General features: G+C 36.4%; 1 protein-coding gene across 1 annotated transcript in view; it reads left to right on the top strand.

Moving 5' to 3' along the window:
* PRPF18 (pre-mRNA processing factor 18) overlaps positions 1-27,850 on the top strand; it is a 69,849-nt gene that overhangs the window by 2,477 nt on the left and 39,522 nt on the right. The window contains exons 2-4 of the mRNA XM_007935417.1: positions 16,210-16,287; positions 19,182-19,286; positions 25,338-25,451. Coding sequence (XP_007933608.1) covers positions 16,210-16,287; positions 19,182-19,286; positions 25,338-25,451 — 297 coding nt within the window. The remainder of the gene's footprint in view (positions 1-16,209; positions 16,288-19,181; positions 19,287-25,337; positions 25,452-27,850) is intronic.

The following is a 27,850-nucleotide window of genomic DNA, read 5'->3' as shown; positions in this document are numbered from 1 at the left end:
AAACAGTCCATTTTGTCTTGCAACTCTCTTAACTTCCTCACCATTTAGAAGTTCTGTAACTACACAGTCTTTTCCCTCTTTTTGTTTGTAGTTGTCCTCATTTGCCAATTGATGATTGAAAATCCCAAAGAGCTTTTATTTATGTGTTACACTGATCCATACCATATTAGATATTACCTCCTGAGGAATTTTTAAAATGTGTATCTATTCTTTGATCTGCATAACTTAGTGAATCAAAGGAAAATAATTGGTTCACTGAAGTATGCTGATCTTCCTCATGTTGACACATTTCATTACACAATATAAAAATATCACATTCTTTATTATCACTGCTATCTCATGAAAAAAGTCTTTAAGTGTTGGGAAATTGTCCAGCTCATGGTGGCAGATTTAAGTTTTTCACAATGTTAATTTTTATTTGAAAGCTGGAATTTTATCATACCCATCAAATACTGTCAGTTTTCCTGAAGTGGCAGGCTTACTTTGTTTATTTTTGGAAAACTATCTGCCAGATGCTCAAGTTTGAGTAACCATGGTTTCTCATTTATTTTTTTTTTCCCTCTCAGTTACTCTTTGAAGTAAAAATGGTGTTTCATGAGAAAAGCACCAAGTTTAGTTTGCAACTCAATTACACATATGCTTTTTCTTCAAACAACCCTTATACTTTGGTATAAAGGGGAAGTGCTTTATACGTACTTCCCATTTTGGTATGCAGAATATCAAGAGATGTAGTTAAGGACCAAGACTTAAGAAAATTAATTCTACTGCTTCATCCAGGAGATTGTTAAGTGAAACTTTCCCCCCCCCCCACCTACAAGTGCTTAGCAGTGAAGCAAGTAATCACTACTTGACAATTTAGTGCCACAGCCTTGGTTCTTGCTAAGCGTCCAGCAGACTTACGATCACTTTGCACCCTCAGTGCAAATGTCAAAACAGTGGACAAAATAAATAACATTTTAGTGTTGTAAATTGTTTTGACTTCACTTCACAGGCCCTCTCAAAGGGTTTTGAGGCCCCTTGGTATCTGTGGACCACACTTTGAGAATCTCTGACGTAGATCTTTTGATGTAGTATATGATTATGCAGACCCTAAATCAGTTTGGATTGTTACCTTGGTGGATGGCAGGTTTCATAATCAATGAAACTTTAAAACAATTAGAATAATGGAGCGAATTAAATAGAATTGCTAACTGATACAGAGGAAGAAACATATCTATATCTGTAACTTAGTATTTTTATCTCAGGGACCTTTTTCAGTTTAAACCAAATGTCTCACATGTTTGTTAGTCACTCAGTCTCTTAATGTGCAAGCATGAAAACAAATCAAGAAACAAAACATTTCCAATGCATGTTCAATTGAACAGATAGTGGCAAATTTTAAACTTGGTATGGTAGAAAGCTAGAGAACCTTAGGGAATGTGTGCCATCATATGTGTGACTCTTTGTAGACCCAGCGTGGTTCTCCTTCAGTGTCTCCTCTTGGTGTTATACCTGAATTTGTTATCAGTTTTCATTTGAATTCATTGGGGAATGGGGTGACTCTTCTTTTGTTTTTTGGCCAGGAATCTCTTGATCCTGAAAGTCTTAAGAGAAGACATGACATGGATGGAATGCAGCTGCACTCACCACACTGGAGAAGAAGGGGAGAGAGCAGGGACCTTTTTCTTTTGATGAATGGTTTGGGAATATTTTAAAAGTAATGAATAGTAGAAGTAAGGAAGAAAGAGGGTGTTGAAATAAGTGCTTTAGAGAAAAAATTGAATCATGAGGTACTCAGTTCATCCCTCAGGTCTACAACATGCACATTTGCATAATTGTGGAAATTAATCAGTCTTAAAAAATTTTAAATTTATAAAAATACCTGTGTTTATCTGTAATTTCTAAAAAATCATACTCATGTATAATCTTTTCCAGTGGTGTCTTCCATTTTCAGTATTGATTTAATTGCTCAGTCTGGTCCAGAAGATAAGGTTGATTTCCTCAATTATAGAGCAGTGCAGACCAGTGAAGGATTTTCATGAAATGGGAATTAAAATGCTGAACTTCATAGCTTCTATTAATAATCATCTGCCAGGCATTGTGCTAAATGCTTCATATCTAACATTACTAAATTTGTATAACAATCCCATAAAGGTGCTACAATGCAATCTGTGAGAGTTGGAGCTTGAGGGAACTGCCTTGTTTTCCAGGGTCGCAAAAGTTTTCCACCCATGACAGGATACAGTCTTACCAGTGTTCTTTCCCTCTCTCTTATTAGGAAATGTTTGAGTTTTCCTTCTCTAACAGGTTTTAGCCTGGCTTTTGCAAGTTTTACTGTGTTACTCCCATTTACAAATGAGGTGACTGAAGTGAGAGAAGTTACATGACTTTTACAGGATCACACAGCTAACAGGAGATAGAGCCTGGATTCAAACCCCAAACTGTCCCATTCCCAAGCCTGCTAAAAAATCTGAATTTTTTCTTTTTTTTTTTCATTGTGATTTGGGTGAAAGTTTACAGATCAAATTAGTTTCTCATTCAACAATTCATACACATTTTGTTTTATGACATTCATTTCAGTTCCCACAATGTAATAATAGCACTGTTGCACTTCTTCCTTGTGTTTACCATTTTGCTTTGTCCTTCTTTCCTATCCCTTCCTGTCTTCTTAGCTTTATCCCTGGGCAAATGCTGCCCTTTTGATCTCCCATGGATGATTGTTCTAATGAGTACATACCTTCCTGGTATTGTTATTCACTCTATAGGCCTGTCTATTGTTTGGCTGAAAGTTGAGCCATGGGGGTTGCGTTCAGTTCTAGCTTGAAAGGTTTCTAAGGGCCATAGTTTCAGGGATTCTACCAGTCTTTATCAGACCTATAAGCCTGGTCTTTCTATGATTTTGAATTTTGTTCCATATTTTTCTCCCACTCTATCTGGGACCTTCTGTTCTGATCCCTTTCAGAGTGGTCAGCAGTGGTAGCCAGGTACCATCTAATTCTTTTGCTCTCAGGGTCATGGAGGCTGGGGTTCATGTGGTCCATTAATCTTTTAGACTGTTACCTTGTGTCATTTATTTTCTTTAGTCTTCTTTGCTCCAGGTGGGAAGAGACCAATACCTTAGAAGGCCTCACAAGCTTTTTTCTTTTTTTCAACTTTTATTGTAGTGAAAACATACACAATAAGACATTCACCAACATAACAACTTCTGCATTTATAGCTCAGGGACATTGCTGACGTTTTTCATGTTGTGCTACCATTGTTGCTATCCTTTTCCAAAATATTCCACCACCATTAGCATAAACTCAGTGCCTCAAAAACAAAAGTTTCCACTTCTGCCTCCCTCTTATCCTTAGTAATGACTAATAATCTGTATCTCTCTCTCTTTTTCTTTCTATACACAAGGAGTTCTGATGGCATAGTGCCTAAGGCATTTGACTGCTAACCAGAAGGTTGATGGTTCAGACCCACCAGCTACTCCACAGAAGGCATACTGGGCAATCTACTTCTGTAAAGATTTACCGCCTCAGAAACCCAAAGGGGGTTGCTAGGAGTAGGAATCGACTCAATGGCAGTGAGTTTGGTGTTTTGAGTTACACACACACACACCACACACACACACCCATATATATTTTTTTCCAACCTGTCTAGGAATTTTTCCTCCCCTCCCCACCCATCCTTGGTAAACAACAAAGAAAATTTCCTTCCATGTATAAACTTTCCTTGACTTTTTACAATAGTGGACTAATACAATATTTGTCCTTCTATGATTGACTTATTTTACTCAGCATAATGTTCTCCAAGTTCATCCACGCTATGTGGTGTTTTGCAGATTCTACATTATTCTTTAGCGTTGCATAGTATTCCATTGTGTGCATGTACCACAGTTTGTTTTTCCATTCCTTGGTTGGTGGGCACTTAAGTTATTTCCATCTTTTTGTTCTTGTAAATAGGGCTGCAATGAACATGGGTGTGCGTGTATCTATTCATGTTCTGACTCTCATTTCTTTAGGGCATACACCTAGTAATGAGATTGCTGGATCAAGTGGTGTTTCTGTTTCCAACTTTTTAAGGAATTGCCATACTGATTTCCAAGTAGTTGTATCATTTTGCAGTCCCATCAGTAGTGTATGAGATTCCCAGTCTCTCCACATCCTCACCAGCAGTTGTTATTTTCTGTCTTGTTGAATTTTACTCTTAATGCTGGGGTGAGATAGTATCTCATGGTTGTTTTGATGTGTATTTCTCTAATGGCTATTGATCGCCTTTAAAGAAATGAAACATTGCTTCAGGTGTTTGTTGGTTGCCTGAATATCTTCTTTGGAGAGGTGTCTGTTCATATTATCTGTCCATTTTTTAATTGTATTGTTTGTCTTTTTGATGTTGAGGTATTGGGATTTTCTGTACATTTTAGAAATAAGTCGTTTGTCTGATATGTCATTGCTGAATATTTTTTTTCCCCTTCCATAGGTTCTCTTTTTACTCTTTTGGAGAAGTCTTTTGATGCACATGAGAATTTGATTTTTAGAAGGTCCCAATCGGGAGCTCTGGTAGCATAGTGCCTAAGGCACTTGACTGTTAACCAGAAGGCTGGCGGTTCAAACCCACCAGCCACTCCTTGGAAGGAAGATGAGGCAATCTACTTCTGTAGTGATACTGCCTCAGAAACCCAAGGAGGGGTTGCTAGTCCGACTCGACGGCACATAACAACAACAACAACAATTACCTAGTTTATTTTCTGCTATTTTTGTATCTTGGGTTATGCTTGATAGTCTATTTATGCCATAAATTATGGCCCCAAAGTTTGCCCTATTTTTTGTTTGATGAACTTAATAGTTTCAGATTTCACATTTAAGTCTTTGATCCATCTGGAGTTAGTTTTTATATATGGTGTGAAGTATAAGTCTGATTTCATTTTTCTGCAAGTGGATATCCAGTTTTGTCAGCAACATTTGTTAAAGAGACTGTCTCTTCCTCATTTAATGGATTTCAGCCCTTTGTCAAAGATCAGCTGACCATAGGTCAATGGTTCTATTTCTGGGTTCTCAGTTCTGTTCCACTGGATGTGTCTGTTGTTGTACCAATACCAGGATGTTTTGACAACTATGGCTGTATAGTAGGTTTTGAGATCTGGGAGTGTGAGACCTCCTACATTGTTCTTCTTCTTCTCAGATAAGTAGTGCTTTGCTTATCTGAGAACTCTTTCCTTTCCATATGAAGTTAGTGATTGGTTTTTCCGTGTCTTCAAGAATGTGGTTGGCATCTGGATTGGGATTGCATTGTATGTGTAGATTGCTTTGGGTAATATTGACATTTTCACAATGTTTAACCTTCCTATCCATGAGCATGGTATGTTCTTCCATTTATGTAGCTCTCTTATGGTTTCTTGAAGTAGTGTTTTGTAGTTTCCTTTGTTTAGGTCTTTTGTGTTCCTGGTAACATTGGTTCCCAAGTATCTTATCTTTTTGGTAGCTATTGTAAATGGTATTGATTTCCTTTTCAGATACCTCTTTGCTTGTTTAGAGGAATCCAACTGAGTTTTGTATGTTGATCTTGTATCCTACCACTATGCTAAATATTTCAATGAGGTCCAGTAGTTTTCTTGCTGAGTATCTTGGTTTTTCTATGTATAGGATCATATCATCTGCAAATGGGGATAGTTTTACTTATTCCTCACCAGTTTGGATGCCTTTGATTTCCCTTTTTTGCCTTATTGCCCTTATTGGTTAGGACTTCCGATGCACTGTTGAATAGAAGATAGAGGGCATCCTTGTCTAATTCCTGTTTGCAAAGAGAATGGTTTCATTCTCTCTCCATTGAGAATAATGTTGGCTCTTGGTTTTGCATATATGCCCATTATTATGTTGAGCAATTTCCCTGCTATTCCTATTTTGCTGAGAGTTTTTATCAGGAATGGGTGTTGGATTTTATCAAATGCTTTTTCTGCATCTATTGATATGATCATGTGGTTCTTTTCCATTATTTTACTTATGTGATGGATTAGCTAAAAAAACTCACTGCCATCGAGTTGGACCTGACTCATAGCGACCCCTCTCTGGGTTTCTGAGGTGGTATCTCTATGGAAGTAGATTTCCCAACCTTCCTTCCGAGGAGTGGCTGGTGGGCTTGAACTGCCAGCCTTCTGGTTAGCAGTCAAATGCCTTAGGCACTATGTTGCCAGAGCTCTCTGTGATGGCTTATGTTGATTGTTTTTCTAATATTGAACCATCCTTGCATACCTGGTATGAATCCTACTTGCTCTTGATGTATTCATTTTTTTTTTTTTTGATATGTTGTTGGAGTCTATTTGCTAGGATTTTGTTGATGATTTTTGCATCTGTATTCATGAGGGATATTGGTCTGTCGTGTTCCTTTCTAGTGGTGTCTTTGCCTGGTTTTGGTATCAGTGTTATGCTTGCTTCGTAAAATGAATTTGGGAGGATTCCATCCTTTTCTGTGTTCTGGAATAGTTTGAGTAGGATTGGTATTGCCAGTTCTTCTCTGAATGACTGGTAGAATCTGGGCTAGGACTTTTTTTTGTTGGTAATTTTTTAATGATCTGTTCACTTTCTTCTTTTGTTATGGGTCTGTTCAAATTTTCTACCTCAGTCCATGTTAGTTTAGGTAAGTAGTGTGTTTCTAGAAATCTGTACATTTTGTCTTGGTTTTCAAATTTGTTGGCATACAGGTCTTCATAGTTTCCTGACATTCTTTTTAGTTCTATTGGTTCTGTTATGACATCACCCATTTCATTTCTTATTCATGTTATTTGCGTCCTCTCCTTTTTTTCCTTTATTACCTTTGTCAATGGTTTGTCAATTTTATTAATGTTTTCAAAGAACCAACTTCTAGTCTTGTTGATTTTTTTCTATTTCTATTTTCTGTTTCATTTATTTCTGCTTGAATCTTTATTACTTCTTTTCTTCTAGTAACTAGGCTTTTTTTTTTGTTGCTTTTTGTCCAATTGTTGGAGATGTTGGGTTAAGATGTTGATTTTGGCTCTTTCTTCTTTTCGATGTGCTCACAAGCTTTTAAGACCCCAGTCGCTATTCACCAAAGCAGGATGTAGAACATTGTCTTTGTGGACTGTGTTATGCCAGTTGACCTTACTGTCCCCCAAGACTATGGTCCTGAGACCCCATGCCCAATGACTTATTTCCTCCAGGTGTTTGGTTACAACTAAGATGTTTTTATAACTTTGCCTTCTGTATGCTTTACTATATTCATGGATATATTTGTAGCATATATAAAACATATGTAGAGATATTCTCAGTCAAACCTATGTATATTCATGGTGTACTCCCATTCACCTTCCTACCCCATTCAGCTTGAGTGTCTATGTATCTACTTGTAGATTATTGTTATTACTGTTATTGCGGGATTGTGTATGTGGTAGTATTTACCTTTGTTGTCTTTAAGTTTGTGCTCCTCCCTGTCTTCTTCTGCCTTGATGATTTTGTGCTGACCCTGATGGTATATTGCCTTTCCCTTCAACGAAGTTATTGTGGTATCTACCCTGTAGTTAGTGATTTACCCTCCCATTCCCTCCCATCCCTGGTAACCTTCAAAGAATGATTCTTCGCTGGTAAGCTCAAAGAATGATTCTTTCTCTGTGTGAGCTTTTTCTTGACTTTTTACAGTAGTGATCTCATACAATATTTGTCCTTTTGTGATTTGACTAATTAGCTTGAGTATTTTTTACTTATATTCACTAGTTTTGATAGTTTATCCAAGAATTAAAGCATTTGAAAATTAGATTAATATATGAGATTTATTTTTCAAAGGGCTATATTATGCTAGCTCATTTGACCTTCACAGTAACACTGATTATTGCATAGGGCAAGCATTATGCTATTTTCATGGATTGTAAAATGTAGGCTTACAGAGTTACATGATACTCTCATAGTCTTGAGGCCTGCCAGGATAGATCTCAAGTCTCCTGACTTGTAGCTGAGTGCTCTTGTGTAGTATCAGAGAACAATGTGTAATTCGACATATCTTCATATTGTATACCTGGGAAGACAATCTTTTGACTTGTAGGTACTTATTTTACACAGAATCTGTTTCTTTTATAGCTTTTATCTTTTTGCATCATGGTATCCAGTAACTTTCAAACTGTTTTTCACTGCTCCACCCTCAAAAAGAAACACATTTTTATATTTTGATCTGATATATATGAAAAAAATTCATGACACAATTCCTGCCTTAACACTTGTGATTTGATCATGTCTTCTATTTAAATTAAAAAAAAAAAAAAATGCTGGTTGGGGATCAGTAAATTGTTTGCATTACCCTATCTGTAACTGAAAAATGCTTGTCTCTGTGGTATTGCTGTTCCAGAAGAGCTGCCTTGTCTTTGGTCACATCAAGTGGTGTCCTAACTTTTTGTTGTTAATCTATGAGAGTTGGCATAGTAAATACTTAGCTTGTGAATGCCCCTTTGTCAAACTGTGGAAAAGCTACTAAAATATCCTCCTGTCATTTGTCCTAAAATGTCTGCCTGGTACAACTACGCTGAGGTAAATGTAGTTTTTGCATTGCTAGAATCCTCATCCTTTGGAGCCCAGATATTGATGAATCTTCATTTAATGTAAGGTCTCATTTATGTGGAAAACTAGAACTGCTCTAGAAACTCATTGGGGAATAATTAGCAATTTTACCAGTTGTGGTTATGAGGATGGGCTTTGTGTAGAATTTTAACTTTGTTTTTTCCAATATTTATCAAATATTTCTTATATATAAAATACCACACTGAGCCACACACTTAACTGTGCTTATGCAGAACTTATATGTAGACCAAAAGGTTCAAGCCAAAAAAGGGGATATTTTATGGTTTAAAATCAGGAAAGGTATGCAGCAGGGTTGTATCCTTTTATCATACTTATTCAGTCTGTCTGCTCAGCAAATAATCTGAGAAGCTGGACTATATGGCATCAGGATTGGAGGAAGACTCATTAACAACCTGTAATATGCAGATGACACAACCTTGCTGGCTGAAAGTGAAGAGGAATTGAAGCACTTACTAATGGAGATCAATGACTCCAGCCTTCAGTATGGATTATACCTCAATATAAAGAAAACAAAAATCCTCACAACTGGATCAATAAGCAACATCATGTTTAGCAGAGAAAAAATTGAAATTGTCAAAGATTTCATTTTACTTGGATCTACAGTTAATGCCCATGGAAGTAGCAGTCAAGAAATCAGATGACATTGCATTGATCATATCTGCTGTAAAAGACCTCTTTAAAGTGTTTAAATCCAAAGATGTTACTTTGAGGATCAAGGTGTCCCTGACCCAAGCCATGGTATTTTCAATTGCCTTATATACATGTGAAAGCTGGAAAATGTATAAGACTGAAGGAGAATTGATGCATTTGAATTATGGTGTTGGCAAAGAATAATGAAAGTACCATGTCTGCCAGAAGAATGAACAAATCTGTCTTGGAAGAAGTACAGCCAGAATGCTCCTTGCAAGTGAAAGTGGTGAGACTTTATCTCATGTACTTTAGATATGTTATCAGGAGGGACAAGTCCCTGGAGAAGGACGTCATGCTCAGTAAAGTAGAGAATCAGTGAAAAAGAGGAAGACCCTCAATGAAATGGATTGACACAGTGACTGCAACAATGGACTACAACATGGCAGCAATTGTGAGGATGGTACAGGACTGGGCAGTGTTTTGTTCTGCTGTACATAGGTCCACTATGAGTCAGATCTGACTTGATGGCACCTGACGACAACAACAGCAACAACACTGTGTCACTAAACAAAAACCAAACCAACTGTCATCAAGTTGATTCTGACTCATAGTGACTCTGCAGGACTGAGTAGAACTGCTCCATAGGTTTCTAAGGCTGTAAATCTTTACAGAATCAGACTGCCTCATTTTTCTTCACACAGTGGACTGGTGGGTTTGAACCGCCAACCTTTTGGTTAACAGCTGAATGCTTTTATTGCTACACCACCAGAGTGCCTTTCTTTGCCACAAATGATTTTAAAAAATACTTGTCCTTTTCTTCAAGGAAATTGCAATCTATTTTACAGAGAAAATAGAAGCTATCAGGCAAGGAATTCCTCAGGTTTTTCTATGTTAAAATGAAAGAAGTATGTGTTACATCTTGGGTCAAACCTTCTACCTACACATTGGATACCAACTCATCTTTGTTACAGTTATCAGGGACCTTGTTATTGGTTCCCCTTTTTCTCCTGTATTGTCAGTCTCTCTTTCTACTGACTTTCCTCATCAGCACTGAAGCATGTAGATGCGTCTCTTACAAAAAATGTATTTTTATTTTTTTTAGCAACTAATCTTTATTCTTAACAGCCAGGCTTCTTAAAATAAATTCTAATTCCCACTCACTCTTTAAACTGGAAGCGGGAAGATAGTGCGGAAGGCCAGACACAGTTAAGTGGGGGAGAGAGAGCCCTCACCCCCTCAGGCAGCAGGAAGCCAGAAGACAGGGCAGATGGCCGGATACAGGTAAGGGGGTGAGGAGAGAGCCCTACCACAGGCAGCAGAAAGCCAGGCGGAGGGCAGGAACAGGTAGGGGGAGGGCCAGGAAGTGGCAGAGTAATTTTGGAACAGCTAAGGGAGACAAACTTGTCTGTCAGTTTGTTGTCCTGTGATGGCTTGCATGTTGCTGTGAGTCTGGAAGCTGTGCCACTTGGTGTTTCAAACTCCAGCAGGGTTGCCCATGGTAGACAGGTTCCAGCAGAGGTTCCAGACTGAGACAGAGTCAGAAGAAGGAAGAGGCCGTCCACTGCTCAAAGAATTGGCCACAGAAAACCTTTGAATAGCTGTGAAACACTGTCTGATGTATTACTGAACAACTTTATGAGTAGCCCTGAAATATTGTCTGATAACAGTTCCAGAAGATGAGCCCCACATGTCAGAAGGAACTCAAAATACCATTTAGAAAGAGCTGCCTCATCAGAGTGAACTGACCTTAATGATATGGATAAAGTAGAGCTTTCAAGACCTCCATTTGCTGATGTGGCACAACTCAAAATGATAAGAAACAGCTGCAAACATCCATTAATAATGAGAACATGGAATGTACGAAGTATGAGTCTATGAAAATTGGAAGTGGTCAAAAATGAAATGGAATGGGTAAAGATTGATATCCTAGGCATTAGTGAACTGAAATGGACTGGTTTTGGCCATTTTGAATCATACAACCATATGATCTACTATGCTGGGAATGACAAGTTGAAGAGGAATTGTGTGGCATTCATTGTCACAGAGAATGTTTCAAGATCTATCCCAAAGTACAGTGCTATCAATGATAAGATAATATAAATACACCTACAAGGAAGGCCAATTAATACTACTATTACACAAATTTACACACCAACTACCAAAGCCAAAGATGAGGAAATTGAAGATTTCTACCAACTTCTGCAGTCTGAAATTGACCGAACATGCAATCAAGATGTGCTGATTATCACTGGTGATTGGAATGCAAAAGTTGGAAACAAAGAATAATCACTGGTATTTGGAAAATTTGACCTTGGTGATAGAAATAACACTGGAGATCACATGATAGAATTTTGCAAGCCCAATGACTTATTCATTGCAAATACCTTTTTTCAACAACACAAACTATGGCTATAAACGTGGACTTCACCAGATGGCGTACACAGGAATCAGATCAACATCTGTGGCAAGAGGTGATGGAAAAGCTGAATATCTTCAGCCAAAACAAGGCCAGGAGCTGACTGTGGAGCTGACCATCAACTGTTCATATTCAAGTTCAAGTTCAAGTTGAAGACAATTAAAACAACTCCACTGAGCCAAAATATGTCCTTGAATATATCCCTTCTGAATTTAGAGACCATCTAAAGAATAGATTTGATGCACTGAACACCAGTGACCGAAAACCAACAGAACTGTGGAATGACATCAAGAACATCATCCATGAAAGCAAAAGGTCATTGTTCTGGTTACCTAGTGCTGCTCTGACTAGAGTATATACCATGAATGGGATAACAGGAGTTTATTCTCTTTACTGTTCTATGTTTTAAGTTCAAAGTGCCAAGCTCTAGGGGCTGGGTGAAAGCCCCTCAACCTTGAGCTTCAGCTCTACCTCCTGCTCCCGGCTCACTAAAGCTAGAGGTTTTTCTTCACTCAGACAGCTATTGACTGCTGAGGCTGAGAAGCCCAAGGTTGACAAGTAAAAAGGCACAGTCCTGATGTTACCAAACCACCCGGCAGGCCATTAATTCAAGTCCATTGAAAGTCCCAAGGTTGGCAGAGCATAGCAGGCTGCCGAACAACGACATGGCTACATGCAGGGTTTAAGTGTGCCACAAGGTAGAGACCATCCCCAAAGCTGTTTCTTATATATGGGAAGCAGATCACATCCCTAAAACAGCTACTCAGCTGCTTGTAGTAAGTCTCACCATGGAGTTGATTGCCAGTCTCATCATGGGGAATAACTATCACCAGCTGCCCAGCCACTTCATCAGGCCCAGCCAAGTTGACAAACAAACTTAACCACCACACCACAGTCATTAAAAAAACAGGAAAGGAAGAAAAGACCAAAATGGAAGAAGAGACTCCGAAACTTGCCCTTGAATGAAGAGTAGCTAAAGCAAATGGAAGAAATGACGAGATAAAAGAGCTGAGCAGAAGATTTCAAAAGGCAGCTCGAGAAGACAAAGTCAATTTTTAAAAAAATGCTGGTTGGGGATCAGTAAATTGTGTGCATTATCCTGTCTGTAACTGAAAAATGCTTGTGTACGTGGTATTGCTGTCCAGAAGAGCTGCCTTGTCTTTGGTCACATCAAGTGACCATTAATATCTCATGCAAGTGAAGTCTTATGAAGATAATTCATAAACAGTTGCAGCAGTATATTGACAGAAAACTGCCAGAAGTGCAAGCTGGATTCAGAAGAAGATGTGGAACGAGGGATACGATTGCTGATGTCAGATGGATCTTGGCTCAAAGCAAAGAATACCAGAAAGATTGTCCAATACAGTGCCAGAAGATGAGCCCCTCAGGTCAGAAGGCACTCAAAATACCACTGAGAAAAAGCTGCCTCATCAGAATGGAACTGACCTTAATGATATGGATAAAGTAGAGCTTTTGGGACCTCCATTTGCTGATGTGGCAAAACTTAAAATGAGAAGAAACAGCTGCAAACATGCCAGAAAGATGAAAAATACCAGAAAGATGTTTACTTGTGTTTTATTGACTATGCAAAAGCATTTGATTGTGCGGATCATAACAAATTGTGGGTAACATTGAGAAGAATGAGAATTCCAGAACACTTCATTGTACTCATGAGGAACCTGTACATAAACCAAGAGGCTGTTGTGAGAACAGAACAAGGGAATATTGCATGGTTTAAAATCAAGAAGGGAGTGTATCAGGGTTGTATCTTTTCACCCTATTTATTCAGTCTGTATGCTGAGCAAATAATCCAAGAAGCTGGACTATATGAAGAAGAATGTGGCATCAGGATTGGAGGAAGACTCATTAACAACCTGCGATATGTTGTTGACACAACTTTGCTTGCTGAAAGTGAGAATGACTTGAAGCACTTACTGATGAGGACTGAAGACTACAGTCTGCAGTATGGATTACATCTCAATATAAAGAAAACAAAAATTCTTACAACTGGACCATTAAGCAGCAGCATGATAAATGGAGAAAAGATTGAAGTTGTCAAAAACTTCGTATTACTTGTTTCTACAATCAACACCAATGAAAGCAGCAGTCAAGATATCAACGATGTATAACACTGGGCAAATTGGCTGTGAAGGACCTCTTTCAGTTGCTGGAGAGCAAAGATATCTCCTTGAAGACTAAGATGCACTTGATGCAAGCCATGGTATTTTTATTTTTCGCCTCATACGTATGTGAGAGCTGGATAATGAATAAGGAAGACCAAAGAAGAGTCGATGCTTTTTGAGTTGTGATGTTGGGGAAGAATGCTTAAAGTACCGTGGACTGCTAAGAGAGCTAACAAATTTCATACTTGTTCATCCCTTTGCTGTGAACAGTTTTCTAATCCTCTCCAGTTCCTCTCTTTATTTAGTTGTCAGTCTGGAGCCTTTGGAAGTTTTTAGCATAAAGAAAAAGCAGTGTTGCAGGGAGTTTGTTGGCATGTTGATACCATATTTTGACATCTACTTCGAAATAGATTCTTTTTCTCAACATTTTACTTTGAAAATTTTGAAAAGTACAGAAAGGTTGAAAGAATTGTACCCTGAAGTATTTCAAACTAAGTTTCAGATATCAGTGTTCTTTACCTTGTAAAAAATTTAGCATGTGTATTGTTAACTAGCCCCTCTGGTGGTGTAGTGCCTAAGGCATTTGACTGCTAACCAGAAGGCTGGCGGTTCAAACTCACCAGCCACTCCTCGGAAGGAAGGTTGGGCAATCTACTTCTGTAGTGATACTGCCTCCGAAACCCAAGGAAGGGTCGCTTAATCAGAATTGATTCAACTGCCGTGAGATTGGTTTTGTTTGTTTATAGTTTAACATTGCAAAGATACTTTATAGGTGGTGCTGTGTACTTCATGGAGTCCCTTGGTGGTGCAAATGTTTAACACATCTGCTGCTAACTGGAAATTTCGTGGTTATTGTTCCACTCAGAGGCACCTTGGAAGAAAATCTTTCATTGATCATTGAAAGGTTGGTGGTTAGAGTCCACCCAGAGGCACCTTAGAAGAAGATTTGATGGTCTACTTCTGAAAAATCAGCCATTGAAAACCATGTAGAGTGCAGTTCTAGTCTTGACTCATATAGGATCACATGAGTTGGAATCAACTCAATGGTAACTGGTTATATACTTCATATGGTATCACATAAAAATCCAAAACCAAACCCACTGACATCAAGTTGATTCCAACTCATTGCGACCCCCATTGGGTTTCCGAGGCAGTAAATCTTTATAGAAGTTGATTGCCCAGTCTTCCTTCCATGGTGTGGCTGGTAGGTTTTGAACTGCTGACCTTCTGGTTAGCAGTCAAATGCCTTAGGCACTGCACCACCAGAGCTCCTTATGGTATTACATACCAAAACCAAACTTACTGAGTCGAGTTGAATCCTACTCATAGTGACACCTCCTTTGGTTTCCGAGGCAGTATCTCTACAGAAGTAGATTGCCCAGTCTTCTTTCTGAGGAGTGGCTGGTGAGTTTGAACTTTCAGCCTTCTGGTGAGCAGTCACATGCCTCAGGCACTATGCTACCAGAGCTCCCATGGTATCACATAGAAGGCACATGTTTTACTGATGCTAAGCTTCATCAGTGGGTTCAAGTGTTGACAGCCTGATCTTTGTATCATTCACCACTACCTTTTCTCATAACGGTCTTAGCATCCATTGATAATCATTTTGCCTGAATGACTGTGGTTTGAAACTATTAGGTGCTAAATACATGAGTAAAGGTATTATTGAAGTACTCTTATAATTACTACTAATAAAGTGGGGCAGAACCTTTTTTTGAGCAAAGCCATCAATGGAATAATATCCAAGAGGCAGAGATCCAAGTTACAAGCATTCAAATAACATACTAGATTTAAAAACAAGAATAATTTTATATATTGTGGAAAGAACTTTTTTTAGCCATAGTTGATTTAAAGCTTGTTTCTTAACATCAAGTCATATTAAAACAAATACCTTTAAATAATCTTTTAAACTAAAAGATTCTCTAAAACCATTCCATGTATAGATTATTTTCAGAATTATTGCTAGGATAAAATTCCATATGACAAAAAAGTTGGCTCTCTCTTAGTAATGGGATTTAAGATGTTAACTATACATACCATAATTTTTGTTTCTGTTGGGAAAAGATAATTAACGTAGACCATTTTATGTGCTTCATAATGAATCCATTTGTAGAAATTTTCTTTTGAACTCAAACTTTTAGAAATTAAATCAGAATGTGAGCATTTAGAAACTATTGTTGCTTTCTTCTCTTTGCTGTTGGACATGCTTGTTAAAATGATACTATAAAAAAAACATGCCAGTATTTATCACATATCAGTACCCAGACTGGGGATAGAAAGATGGCATGTTCAGGAAATCAGTGCAATCTCTACAGAGACAAAAGCATTTACCAAATTCTTAAAACAGTGAAGAATGTTTCTGTTAAGAGAAAATAATTAACATATACCATTTTATGTGTAAATTAGGTTTTCAGGTTTCTAAAGACACTTGTTGCCTGTGGGACAGGAAATTTTGCTCAAGGATATTGTTAATTTAATTTTTTTTCTTTAATAGGAAAATAAAAAATATTTCAAACGTAGTGAACTTGCTAAAAAAGAAGAGGAGGCATATTTTGAAAGATGTGGTTACAAGGTATGAATGTCTGCTTTTACAATCAATTTTATATTTTTAAATTTAAATTTATTCAGCTGTTGTTAAAGTGACAAAATTATTGATCTCTGTTCAATTTATCAATGTTATACATTAGCCTATAAATGAGAAGCCATCTGGAGAGGTATGAGTTTTTGTTTTGTTTTTGCTTTTTTCCAATTTAATTTTTTAGATCTTGAATTCAGGAAAATACATGCATGAGTTGGCTTGGAATGATTTGGCTTTTTGTGGACAGCATGAAATGGCTTGAGATCAAAGCTCGAATTTATTTATTTATTTAAATTAAGCCCTGGGTCTGATACTGCCTCATTTTCATCTCCACCACCATTCCTCTTCCCACTTCTCCCAATAGAAGTCTATTTTTTAAAGGGTTCCAAACATTTTACTCATTCAGTGACAACGGTATTAGCATTGATATTTTCTCTGCTTTCTCCTGAATATTTTAAGCCTTTGATTTTATGTTTGCTTTGTTAATTATTCCTTTTGGCTCTGTGTACCTCTGCCTGAAATACAGTACCATCTAACATGCATATGCTTTTGTGTGATAAGGTATAACATTACAAACACTGCTTAGTCTATTGGATGAAAATGTAAATCTTGACATGTTTTTTAGAATCAACTGAGTTGTCTGGAAGGCTTTGTATATTTCAGAAGTATGACTAAGGTTATCTTTGAAATTACCTCTATTGATAATATATTTAGGGTTTTTATTGGATGGGATTGAAGGTTGTAAGGTGAAGAAGTCATGTTTAAATTATTTTATTAAAAAGACTATATGGAGTTTAATAATTTTTAAAATCAGTGTTAAGAAGTTCTGTTGAAGTTCTTTTGCCAAAGCATAAACTTGAAATCAGTTCTTTGCTCATGATACACAGTATAAAATATTTAAATACTCTTGTGCATGTAATGGGGAAAGTTCTGGAAATTCATTTTTCTGACATAGCATTTCTAGAAGGAAGCATGAGGAATGCAAATGGTATGTATATGCATTTGGTTTTATTTTGTTGTGTTGGGAAAGGGCAAGTATTAAGGAAAAGGGTAGTTATGTTTCTGATAAGTTTCTAAAAATTCTGAACATTTATATTTGTATTTTGATATTTTCCGTGAATGTATTGACTTTATTTGCTTTTAGTTTAGGAAATTTAAGTTTTACATACATATACATGTATCACTGAGTAGATATTCAGAGGTGTGATATTGGCATCTGTGGATTGTCCAATGTTGTCTAATTCAGACTTGATCTGGAATAAGAATCACTTATCATGAGTTTAGTCTGCTGACTTGTTGCATTCTCAGATCTTTAAATTTGAAACCTTTTAAACTTTTTGTCAAATAGGAAAATAATTTAAAATCGTTTTTGCTTTGTTTAGATTGTCTTAGTGATATAGAAGTGCTTTCTTGCATATATAGAGGAAAACTCTGAAGCAGAGTAATTACTGTAAAGATGCTGCTTTTCACACTGAGTCCAAGTGACAAAATATCTTAGACCTCTTCCCTAAAACTGTTAACTGTCACTGAATGATTAAAAATGCACTAGTTCTGAGACTTTGGAGAAATACCTGTTCTATATGTTTAAAAAGAAGGCACAGGTTTTCTTTCCAAAGAGGTTTTAAATATTTCCTTTGTTCTAGTTATGAAAATACAGTTATGTATTAGTGTTATTCTTTCATAGGAATTAGTAATCTTTTTTTAAGGCTCGATACTGAGTGAAAATATGAAAGTTTAGTTTTTTAACTTCAATTTTCTTTTACCACTATTAACACTAATAAAGGCTGGCAGTTCAAAGCCACCAGCGACTCCTCAGAAGGAAGGTTGGGCAATCTTCTTCCGTAGTAATACTGCCTCGGAAACCCAAGGACGGGTCGCTATGAGTTGTCGGGTCTGACTCGACAACACATAACAATAACAACAACAACACAAATGTAACCTTCAACTGTAAAGTGTAGAATCATAAATTGTATAATTTTAACAATATAGCCTTTCTTAATTGAATGTGAGTTTCTTCCTTAATGTAGATCTTTTGTGTTCTTTGGATCTTACTCTTACTTTTAGCATTTTAGGTTTTTCTTATGGTCAGTTGGGAAACCATGTTTCAATATCTTTTCACAGACCACTCAGTGGGGCCTATATATTGTTGACCACACTTTTCTAAAACTGATTGGGACAACAGACTCAAGAAACTATATGAAGAGAAATTTTTTCCTGCAGGTTCATATGAACAAGAATATCCGCTCTTTCCTTGTGTGGTATGGGTAGAGAGATGCTGTTTTTCATTATTTTTCCACAAGGTTCGTAGCTCAGTTTGTGGGCAACTTCTAGTTTTCTAGATATCCAACAGGGATTTCTGTGCATTTGGAATAATACATTTCAATAAGTAGGATAGAAAAACGGCTGGAGCTTGAGGCTTCACAGGTTTCTGTTGGGAAGTGTTATTTTCCTTAGTCATTAGAGCAAGGATCAAATAACCCTCTCAGGTAATTTTCTCAAATAAAAGAACCAAATTGGTTGTTTTTAAGAAAAAAGTAAAGTTATGTAGAGCCATAGGAAAAAATAAGTAAATTTTAGCCCTGTTAGGTTTTTTTTTTTTGAAACCATTATTATTATGCCACTCTTTTATAGTGAGAATGCTGCCTCCTAAGTGCATGGTTTCTACTTGTGATGTCATTAAAATAGATGTTCGATAAGCTCTGAAAAACATGCACATGTATTATGAGCTCTTTCCTCAGAGGAGCATTTAGAAAACCTTCAATATTTAAAACATGTTTAATTTCCATGAATAACTAAGGTAATAAATTACCTATACATTCATTTATATATATTATAAAATATACTGTATTTTAAAAGCTGAATTTCATTTCTATTGCATATTAATATAGATACAGCCAAAAGAGGAGGAACAGAAACCATTAACTTCATCAAATCCAGTATTAGAACTTGAACTGGCAGAGGAAAAATTACCCATGACTCTTTCTAGGCAAGAGGTAAGTTTATATGTGACCATTTAATGAAAAAAAGTCTCAACATTGTTTGCATTTTTTCTCTAGTTCTTTCCATTATCTTCTATGTCGTTACTTTTTATCTATGACTTAGTGAACTAAAAATATTGTATAGCCAGTTTTCTTCATGAAGTCCTAAATCTGCTCTTACTCTCGATACTACTAACTGTATTTTTTTTTTTTTTTAGAGTATGTCCTTCTAAACTTTAAAAGGAAATGCATATATTCTATGGTGTAGAATCCACGAAACACTTCATAACATAGATGAACTTGGAGGACATTATAGTGAGTGAAATAAGTCAATCACAGAAGGACAAATATGGTATTAGTCCACAATTGTAAAAAGTCAAGGAAAGGTTTATACATGGAAGGAAACTTTCTTTGTTGGTTACCAGGGATTGGAGGGTAGGATAGGGAAAATTGCTAGGCAGGTAAGAGACAAGTATTGATTTGTGTGAAAGGAAAGGCAATATACCAAAAGCAAGTGACCAAGACAGTAACACTAAGGAAAAGGAACACACAGAGAGATGCACAAGAGGTAAAGACAACAGAGATAAACACTTTAGCATGTTGTTGTTTGCCATCGAGTTGGACCCGACTCATAACGACCCCGCCTTGGGTTTCCGAGGCATTGTCACTACGGATGTAGATTGTCCAGCCTTCCTTCTGACACTTTTGCATACACAGCACTAAATTATCAGTAATAACAAGCATTAATCTGAAGGTGGATACATAGGTAGACAGGCTGAGTGATCAAGTATGTCTAGGCAAAAGGGAATATACCCATGACCATATATAAGTTTGGTAGATGTATTTGTGTGTGTTAGTCCATATATATAGTAGAGCTAATGAGACAAAGTTATTATAACTTCTTAGCCACAGCCAACCACCATGAGGGCGTGAGTTTTTTTGCCTGTGGGCTCAGGACCATGGTTGCTGGGAACATCAAGTTCAGTTGGCATAACATACTACACAAAAGCATTGTTCTACATCCTACTTTGGTGAGTAGCAATTGTAGTCTTAAAAGCTTACAAGTGGCCATCTAAGATGTAACAATTGGTCTCTGCTTGTCTGGAGTAAAGAAGAATGAGGAAAACCAAAGACACATGGGAACAATTAGTGCAAAGGACTAGTGGACCATGTGAACCTCAGCCTACATAATCATGAGACCAGAAGAACTAGATGGTGCCTGGCTACCACTGTCAACTACTTGGAAAGGGATCAGTGCAGGAGATCCTAGATAGAGTGGGAAAAAAAATGTGTAACAAAACTCAAAATCCTAACAAAGACTAGGCCTACTGGTCTGATAGAGACAGGTGAAACCCCTGAGACTATGGCCCCTGGTCACCCTTTGGGCCTGCAGTTGAACTCACTCCTGTGGCTTCCAGACAAACAATTGACATTCATGTAAGATGAACATTTATATCAGGTAGGTATACTCCTTAGAACAGTCAACCATGGGCGATCAGGAGGGCAGCATTTGCACAGGGAGATAGCTCAGAGGGCAGGAATGCATAGGAAAGTAGGCACAGGAAAAAAAGCAGAAAGAGAGCTCTTATATTATGGGAATTGCAATTAATGTCATGAAACAAAATGTGTATGAACTGTTTTATGGAAAATGAGTTTGCTCTGTAAACTTTCACCCAAATCACAGTAAAAATAAATAATCGATTAAATAAATAAATGCATATATTCTAAAAAAAAAAAAAAAAACAACTCACTGCCATTGAGTTCATTCTGACTCATAGTGACCCCTTTTGGGTTTCTGAGGTGGTAAATCTTTATGGAAGTGGATTGCTCAGTCATCCTTCCATGGAGTGGCTTGTGGGTTTGAACTGCCAGACTTCTGGTTAGCAGTCAAGCAGATTTCCTTATTCTAAATAAAGAAATACAGAATTATTTAGGTGTAAATAATTACACTTAAATTATTATCTGTCTAAATTATTTAAAATAATGTATTATTTTTTAACGTACTTTCCTCTTACTTACTTAATAATACACTTTTCCAGGTCAAAATATAGAGACCTACATCATTATTAATAGCTATATAATTTCCCATTGCTTGTACCATAATATTTTTAAAACCAATTCTTTAATGATCATTGAGATTGCCTCAACATTTCCCTATTATAAATAATACTAAGGTGAGCATCCTTGTATAGACATTTTTGCATGCAATACAGGCAAGTCCCTGGTGTATGAACAAGTACCATTCCTAAGTCTGTCTTTAAGTTGAATTTGTATGTTAGTTGGAGAAGTTATATATGCTTCATATCTAAAGTATTTTGTCAAATGTTTTAGTATATAGTGTACCTTTCTATGCATAAATAACATTAAAGAAACACTGTCAGATACACTAAAACATCTTTACCATAATAATACAGTAATAATAAAAATAATGTTTTGATGCACATCACAAAATAGCATGCATGTATTATGACCAACCATTGTAAGTACCTTGAATTTTTGATATAATAGGCTTTATGGAGGTTGGTTTGTAACTGCAAGTTGTGCATAATCCAAGGACTGCCTGTAATGATTTATTATTATTTCCGTTGGAAAAATTTCTAGAAACATGATTTCTAGGCCAAAGACTATGTACATTTTTAATACTTTTGATATGTGTTACCAACTGGCTCTTATACAGGTTTACATTTCTTTTTGTTTGTTTGTTTATTGTGATTTGGGTGAAAATTTACAGAGCAAATTCACTTTCCATACAGCAGTTCACGTACACATTGTCTCATGACGTTGACCACAATTTAGCACGATGCAACAGCTCCCCTCCCACTTCTTCCGGATAGTTACCTCTTCCCTGTGTCCATCCCTCCATGCGCTTCTGCCCCCTGAGCTGTCTCCCTGTGCAAAAGCAGCCCTTCTTTCTCCCATGATTGTTCTCTCCAAGGAGTGTATATACTTCAGGTAAATGTTCACCTCATATGCCTGTCTTTTGTTTGGCTGGAAGCCACAGGTGTGGTCTCAATTCCAAACCTGAAGAGCAGCTAGGGGCCATAGTGGTTCCACTAGGCTCTATCGGACCAGCAAACCTGGTCCTCCCTTTTTTTTTTCTCCAAATGATTTTGAGTTTTGTTCCACATTGTTCTCCCTCTCTATTCAGGATCTCCTATATAGATCCCCTTCCAAGTGGTTGACAGTGGTAACCAGGCACCATCTAGTTCTTTTGGTCTCACAGTCGTATAGGCTGCAGATTGAATGGTGTACCAGTTACTAGGACTAATTGTTTCCATGAGTCTTTGGTTTTCTTCATTCTTCTTTGTTCTGGATGAGGAGAGACCCATTGTTGCATCTAGATGGCTGATTACAAGCTTTAAAGATCCCAGTCACTACTCACAAAGGAGGAGGTAGAACAATGTTTTGTATAGTGTGTTATGCCAATTGAGCTTGATGTCCTCTGTGACTATGGTCCTGAGCCCACAGGTTCAACTACTCGGTCCCTCTGGGTAGCTGGCTGTGCAGGTTTACATTTCTATCTGTAGTGTTTGCCAATACCCTAGTCATGATCAACTATTACTATATTAAAAATAAATAAATAAAAGCAAGATTTGAAGACATTTATGGGATATCAAGAATTCAAACAATTCAGAAGTCTTTAAAACATAAATATCTTCCCTTCTTCCTACCTTTGTCCCCAAATTCCCCCCACCTAATCAATACTCAGTTTTTTTACTATCTGAGTCACCCATTCCTAATAGTCTTGTGAATCTTCTAGCAATTTTGTGTACATGTAAGTGTATATTTTTTGTTTTTTTGTTCCTCTTTCACACAAATTAGATCATTTACATGTTTTTTTAACCTTGTTTTTTTTTTTCACCTTAACATATATTTTGAGGATATATTAAATTATCCTACTGATATACAAATGCATCAAGATATACGTATGAGGATATTCATCATAAAATTGTTTGTGACAGCAAAAAAGTGGAATGGATGTTTGTATATAAATTTTTGATACTAACTGTGTGACTCTGGGCAAGTTACTAAACCTTTCTGTTCTTTGATTTCCTAATTTATAAATGACAGTAATAATAGTGATATTCCTCATGAGATTTTCATGATTAAATGAGGTGTATGTAATACATGAAGAGCACTTAGAACACAGTACTTGGAGGTAAGCACTCAATGTATGTAGCTGTTATTTTTAGTAATAGTTTTATAATTTAACTAGCCCCTTACCCGTGGATAAGGAGCTCTGGTTGTTTAGTGGTTAAGGCATTTTGGCTGCTAATCAAAAGATTTGAACCTACCAACTTCTTCAGGGAAGATTTATAGCCTTGGAAACCCAGTTGGAATCGACTTAATGGCAGTAAGTTTGGTTTGGTTTGGTTTTAGTCATGAATATTTAGGTTATTTTCAGTTTTTTGACACAAACAGTTCTGAAGTAAACATCCTTATACATGTATCTTTGATGCCTTTGTATGAGTTTATCACTAGGACAATTTCCTAGAAAATGATTTCTGGTTAAAAGATGTGTCCTCTTAAAATTCTGATTGATATTATTAAATTTTACTACAAAGAAAGCTTTAGCAATCTATATTCCCACTAATAGTTTATGAGTGCCATTTTCCTAACAACTCTGTCAATTCTTTATTTTAAAAAGATTTAATTAGTCTTTTCCAGTTTGAAAACAATATCATTCTTTTAAATTCTTGCCAAGCTGGTAAGTGAAAATATACCTTATTTTAACTTGTAATTTTCTGATTTTTAGAGAGGTTGAACATATTTACCTATGTTCAGTGGTTATTAATGTCTCTTGTGAATTGCAGTTTTTTCTGTTGTGAAATTGATCTTTCTATTGATTTGTGAATCAACATACTTATGTATTAAAGGTACTAACCTATTTTTATGAGTGTATATATGTCAGATGTATATATAATGTATATTTTTTTCAGTTTATCATTTGATTTTTGACACACGGGTTTAGATTTTCCATGATCACATCAAGCTTGCAATCTTTATCCTTATGACTTTTGCCTTGGGTATCTTGCTTAGAAAGGTTTCCCCATTCATCATGGAAAAATTAGGTGAAGGAATTTGGAATGTGTAGCCAAAAGAGAAGAATTATTAGAAGCATTTTTAAAAACCCATTATTTGAGAAATTTTATTTTTGAAAAAGAAGTAGGTATGGTTTCATAAAGTAGAAATAGGATAAAAATGGGTAGATGTTTGAGGGAAATAGATTTTGTTTTAGTCTGAGAAACAAAACAACTGTCCAAAAATGTACTGGACTGTTTCATGAAGACATGTGATTCCTGTTGTTTGTCAGATGGGGACTTGACAAGGTGGCTTTTGAGGTCATTTTTGTATTGATTGGAGATAGCACCAGATGATCTCTAAGTTTCTGTTTTGCATCAAACTTCTGTTAATCCAGTGGGAGTCCTGTCGTTTCTGTGTGTGATATAGCTGTTCATAGAAAATGAAAGAAAGAACAAATACAACTTAATTTTTTATTTACATTTCAAAATAAGTAACAATGAAATAAAGAGGTGCTTTTTTTCTTAACCTACAATATGTTAACATAAGGGATTATTATATTGTCTTTTGATGTCCTTTAAAAGAGGACAGATAGCAGTAACATTTATTTATGTTAAAAGGAGGGCAAAAATAGGAACCTGTTTCTCATATTTTTGTGATATTATATATTTTGGCTTGTCTTAGAAAAGAGCTATGGTTTAAATTAGGGGCTTTCTTTAGATTTGAATTGTAGATTCATAGACAGACAATTTTCTAGGAGTTATTCAGTAATAAAATTCCTAACGATACTTGAATCAAAATAGATTTTTAAATACTTGATTTTCTCTTTGATTCACAAACATTTTTATTTAGCATAATTGAAATGAGCAAAATATTTAAAGAATTTTTTGTTTCATTCAGAAACATCTGTGTTTGGATAATTAAATTAGCTTTGTTTAACCCAGATTTCAATTTTAAGATTATATACAAATTGTTTTGAGATATTTAGTTTTTTTCCTCTCTCAGAAGTTAAATAATTTACTGAGGATTTGTTTTTTTTAATAGGTTATCAGAAGATTGAGAGAAAGAGGAGAACCAATCAGATTATTTGGAGAAACTGATTATGATGCTTTTCAGCGTTTAAGAAAGATAGAGATCCTCACACCAGAAGTTAACAAGGTAAGAAGTCAGGTCATCGCTAGAAAAAAAATATCCACTGTACCATATAAACTATAGGAGTATGGAGTTGGACTAATTGTATTATTATAGGCAAAAATGGGGAAGAAAATTTGTCAGGTTACCGCTGCTAAATGTATGTTTTCTTTTCAAAGAAGCAGTTTTGGTATCGTTGACTTTCTCTATTGAGTGAGTTTTCTGTACCATTGATTTCTGCCTTTCATCATTTCTTTCCATGTCACTTTGTGATCAGTTTTATCTTTTTTCCCCCCAGCTTTTTAAAGTAGAAGCTGGGTCATTGTTTTTAAACTCTTCTTTTCTACTATCAGCATTTAGAGCTATTTACACTTCCCTCTGTTTTACCTGCATCCCACAAATTTGGTGGTTGCATTCTTTCTGTTTGAAATACTAAAAAAAAAATTAATTATGATTTCTTTTTGATTCATAAGTTATTAGAATGATATTGCTTAATTTTCATACACGTATTTGTTACTGATTTTTAATCTAATTCCATTTTGGTCAGAGAACATAATCTATGATTTTCAGTCTTTCTAACTTTATAAAAGCTTGTTTTTTGCCTCTGCTTTTTGGTCTTTCTTGGTGAATACTACATAGCCATTTGAAAAGAATATTCTTTATGATTTGGGTCTACAGTTCTATAAATGTTCATTGTAATAGTATTCAGCTTTTCTGCATCTTTTCCAATTTTTTATCTACTTGTTCTATCAGTTACTGAGAGATGAGTGTGGTTTATCTTCGTCTGTGTAACAAACCACCCCAAAACTTAGTAGCTTAAAGCAATTTCTTATTATAAAATCAATTTCACTTTTCTATGACTGTGTAATAAATCATCCTGAAACTTCAGATAATTTATTTTATCTCTCACTGTTAAGCTGGGCAGTTTTTGCTTGTGGTGTTTCTTGTGACTGCATCTGGGTAAATTGCTGCAATTGAAGCTGCAGGCTCCCTTGGTCTGGTCTTCTAAGATGGTATCTTTGCTCATACGTCTGGGACCTCAGTTGGAGTGGCCAGAATAGTTAGGGGATGGCCAGTCATCTTTCTGTGTGCCCTTTCCATTGGTTAGCTTGGGCTTCCTTACAGAACAGAAAGTCTCCAAGTAGTTGGACTTTGTCTTAGTTCTCTAGTGGTACTATAACAGAAATACCACAGGTGGATGGCTTTTAACAAACAGAAATGTATTCTCTTACTGTTTAGGAGGTGAAAAGTCCAAGTTTAGAGTGCTAGGTCTAGGGCAAGGCTTTCTGTCTCTGTGTCTTTTGTTCCTAGGAAGATCCTAGCACAGGGATTCTGGATTGAAAGGACACTTTCTGCTCCTGGCTTCTCTTTCTTGGTGATAGTAGGTCCCACTTCTCTGTTCCCTTCTCTCTCCTTTTATCTCTTGTAAGATGAAAGGTGTTACAAGGTATACCCCAGAGAAGCTCCCCTTTTATGAGGGCTGTGATGGGACTAAGGTTGTTACAGCCCATTCTTAATTTTAATCCTTTTACACCTGATCAGTTTAGCACATCAGATCACATCATGGGGTATTATTACATATCTCCTGCATTATATCATTACATAACTTACATACCACTGAGAATCATGGCCTAACTAGTTGACACAAATTTCTGGGGGAGCACAATTTAACCCAGGACAGACTTCTTACATGGTTCTTAGCTTCCCCTATGGGAGTATTCCCTGAAACAAAAACAGAAGCCACGAGACTTTTTATAATCTGTCCTCAGAAGCTGTGCATTGTCACTTTTGCCTTATTCTGTGAGTTACACAGCACCAGCCCAAATCCAATGTGGGAGACCTGCATTTTCAACTATTTGCTCATGTTCTCCATGTAATCTGTTCAACATACATCTCTTAACTTTATTAAGACTTGAGTGTCTTTTTAAAGTTCCTCTGACTCTAGTCTTTCTTCTGTGAACCTTTTTGTTTATAATCATTATGCATTGAATCAAGAAAGATGGGAAGCGGTTTCTGTTTCTTTTTTTATCTTTTTCTCTTCCCCTAGTCTGTTATTAAGTTTTATTGATTCTGTTTCTATAATTCCTCTCATACCCTTCTTCTCACTAACATCTCTGCCACCACAGCTTCATAGGCTCTTAGGTTGGTCTTCTTATATACTTAAAATAAATCCTGTTGCTGTCAAGTCGATTCTGACTCATAGTGAATCTATAAGACAGAATTGAACTGCCCCATAAAGTTTCCTAGGCTGTAATCTTTACGGAAGCAGACTTTCTTTCTTCTGCAGAGCAAGGCTGGTGGGTTCAAACCACTGACCTTTAAGTTAGCAGCCAAACACTTGACCATGGGCCATCAAGCCTTCTTTCTTATATACTTATTATCATCATATCTCTTTCTTATTCAAGCCTTATACACTGCCAGTTTAA

Source organism: Orycteropus afer, unplaced genomic scaffold (assembly GCF_000298275.1).
Source record: "Orycteropus afer afer isolate SDZICR_OR568_19922 unplaced genomic scaffold, OryAfe1.0 scaffold00028, whole genome shotgun sequence".
Taxonomy (NCBI): domain Eukaryota; kingdom Metazoa; phylum Chordata; class Mammalia; order Tubulidentata; family Orycteropodidae; genus Orycteropus; species Orycteropus afer.
Note: the sequence above shows the minus strand (reverse complement) of the source record. Positions and strands in the feature narration are given on the sequence as shown.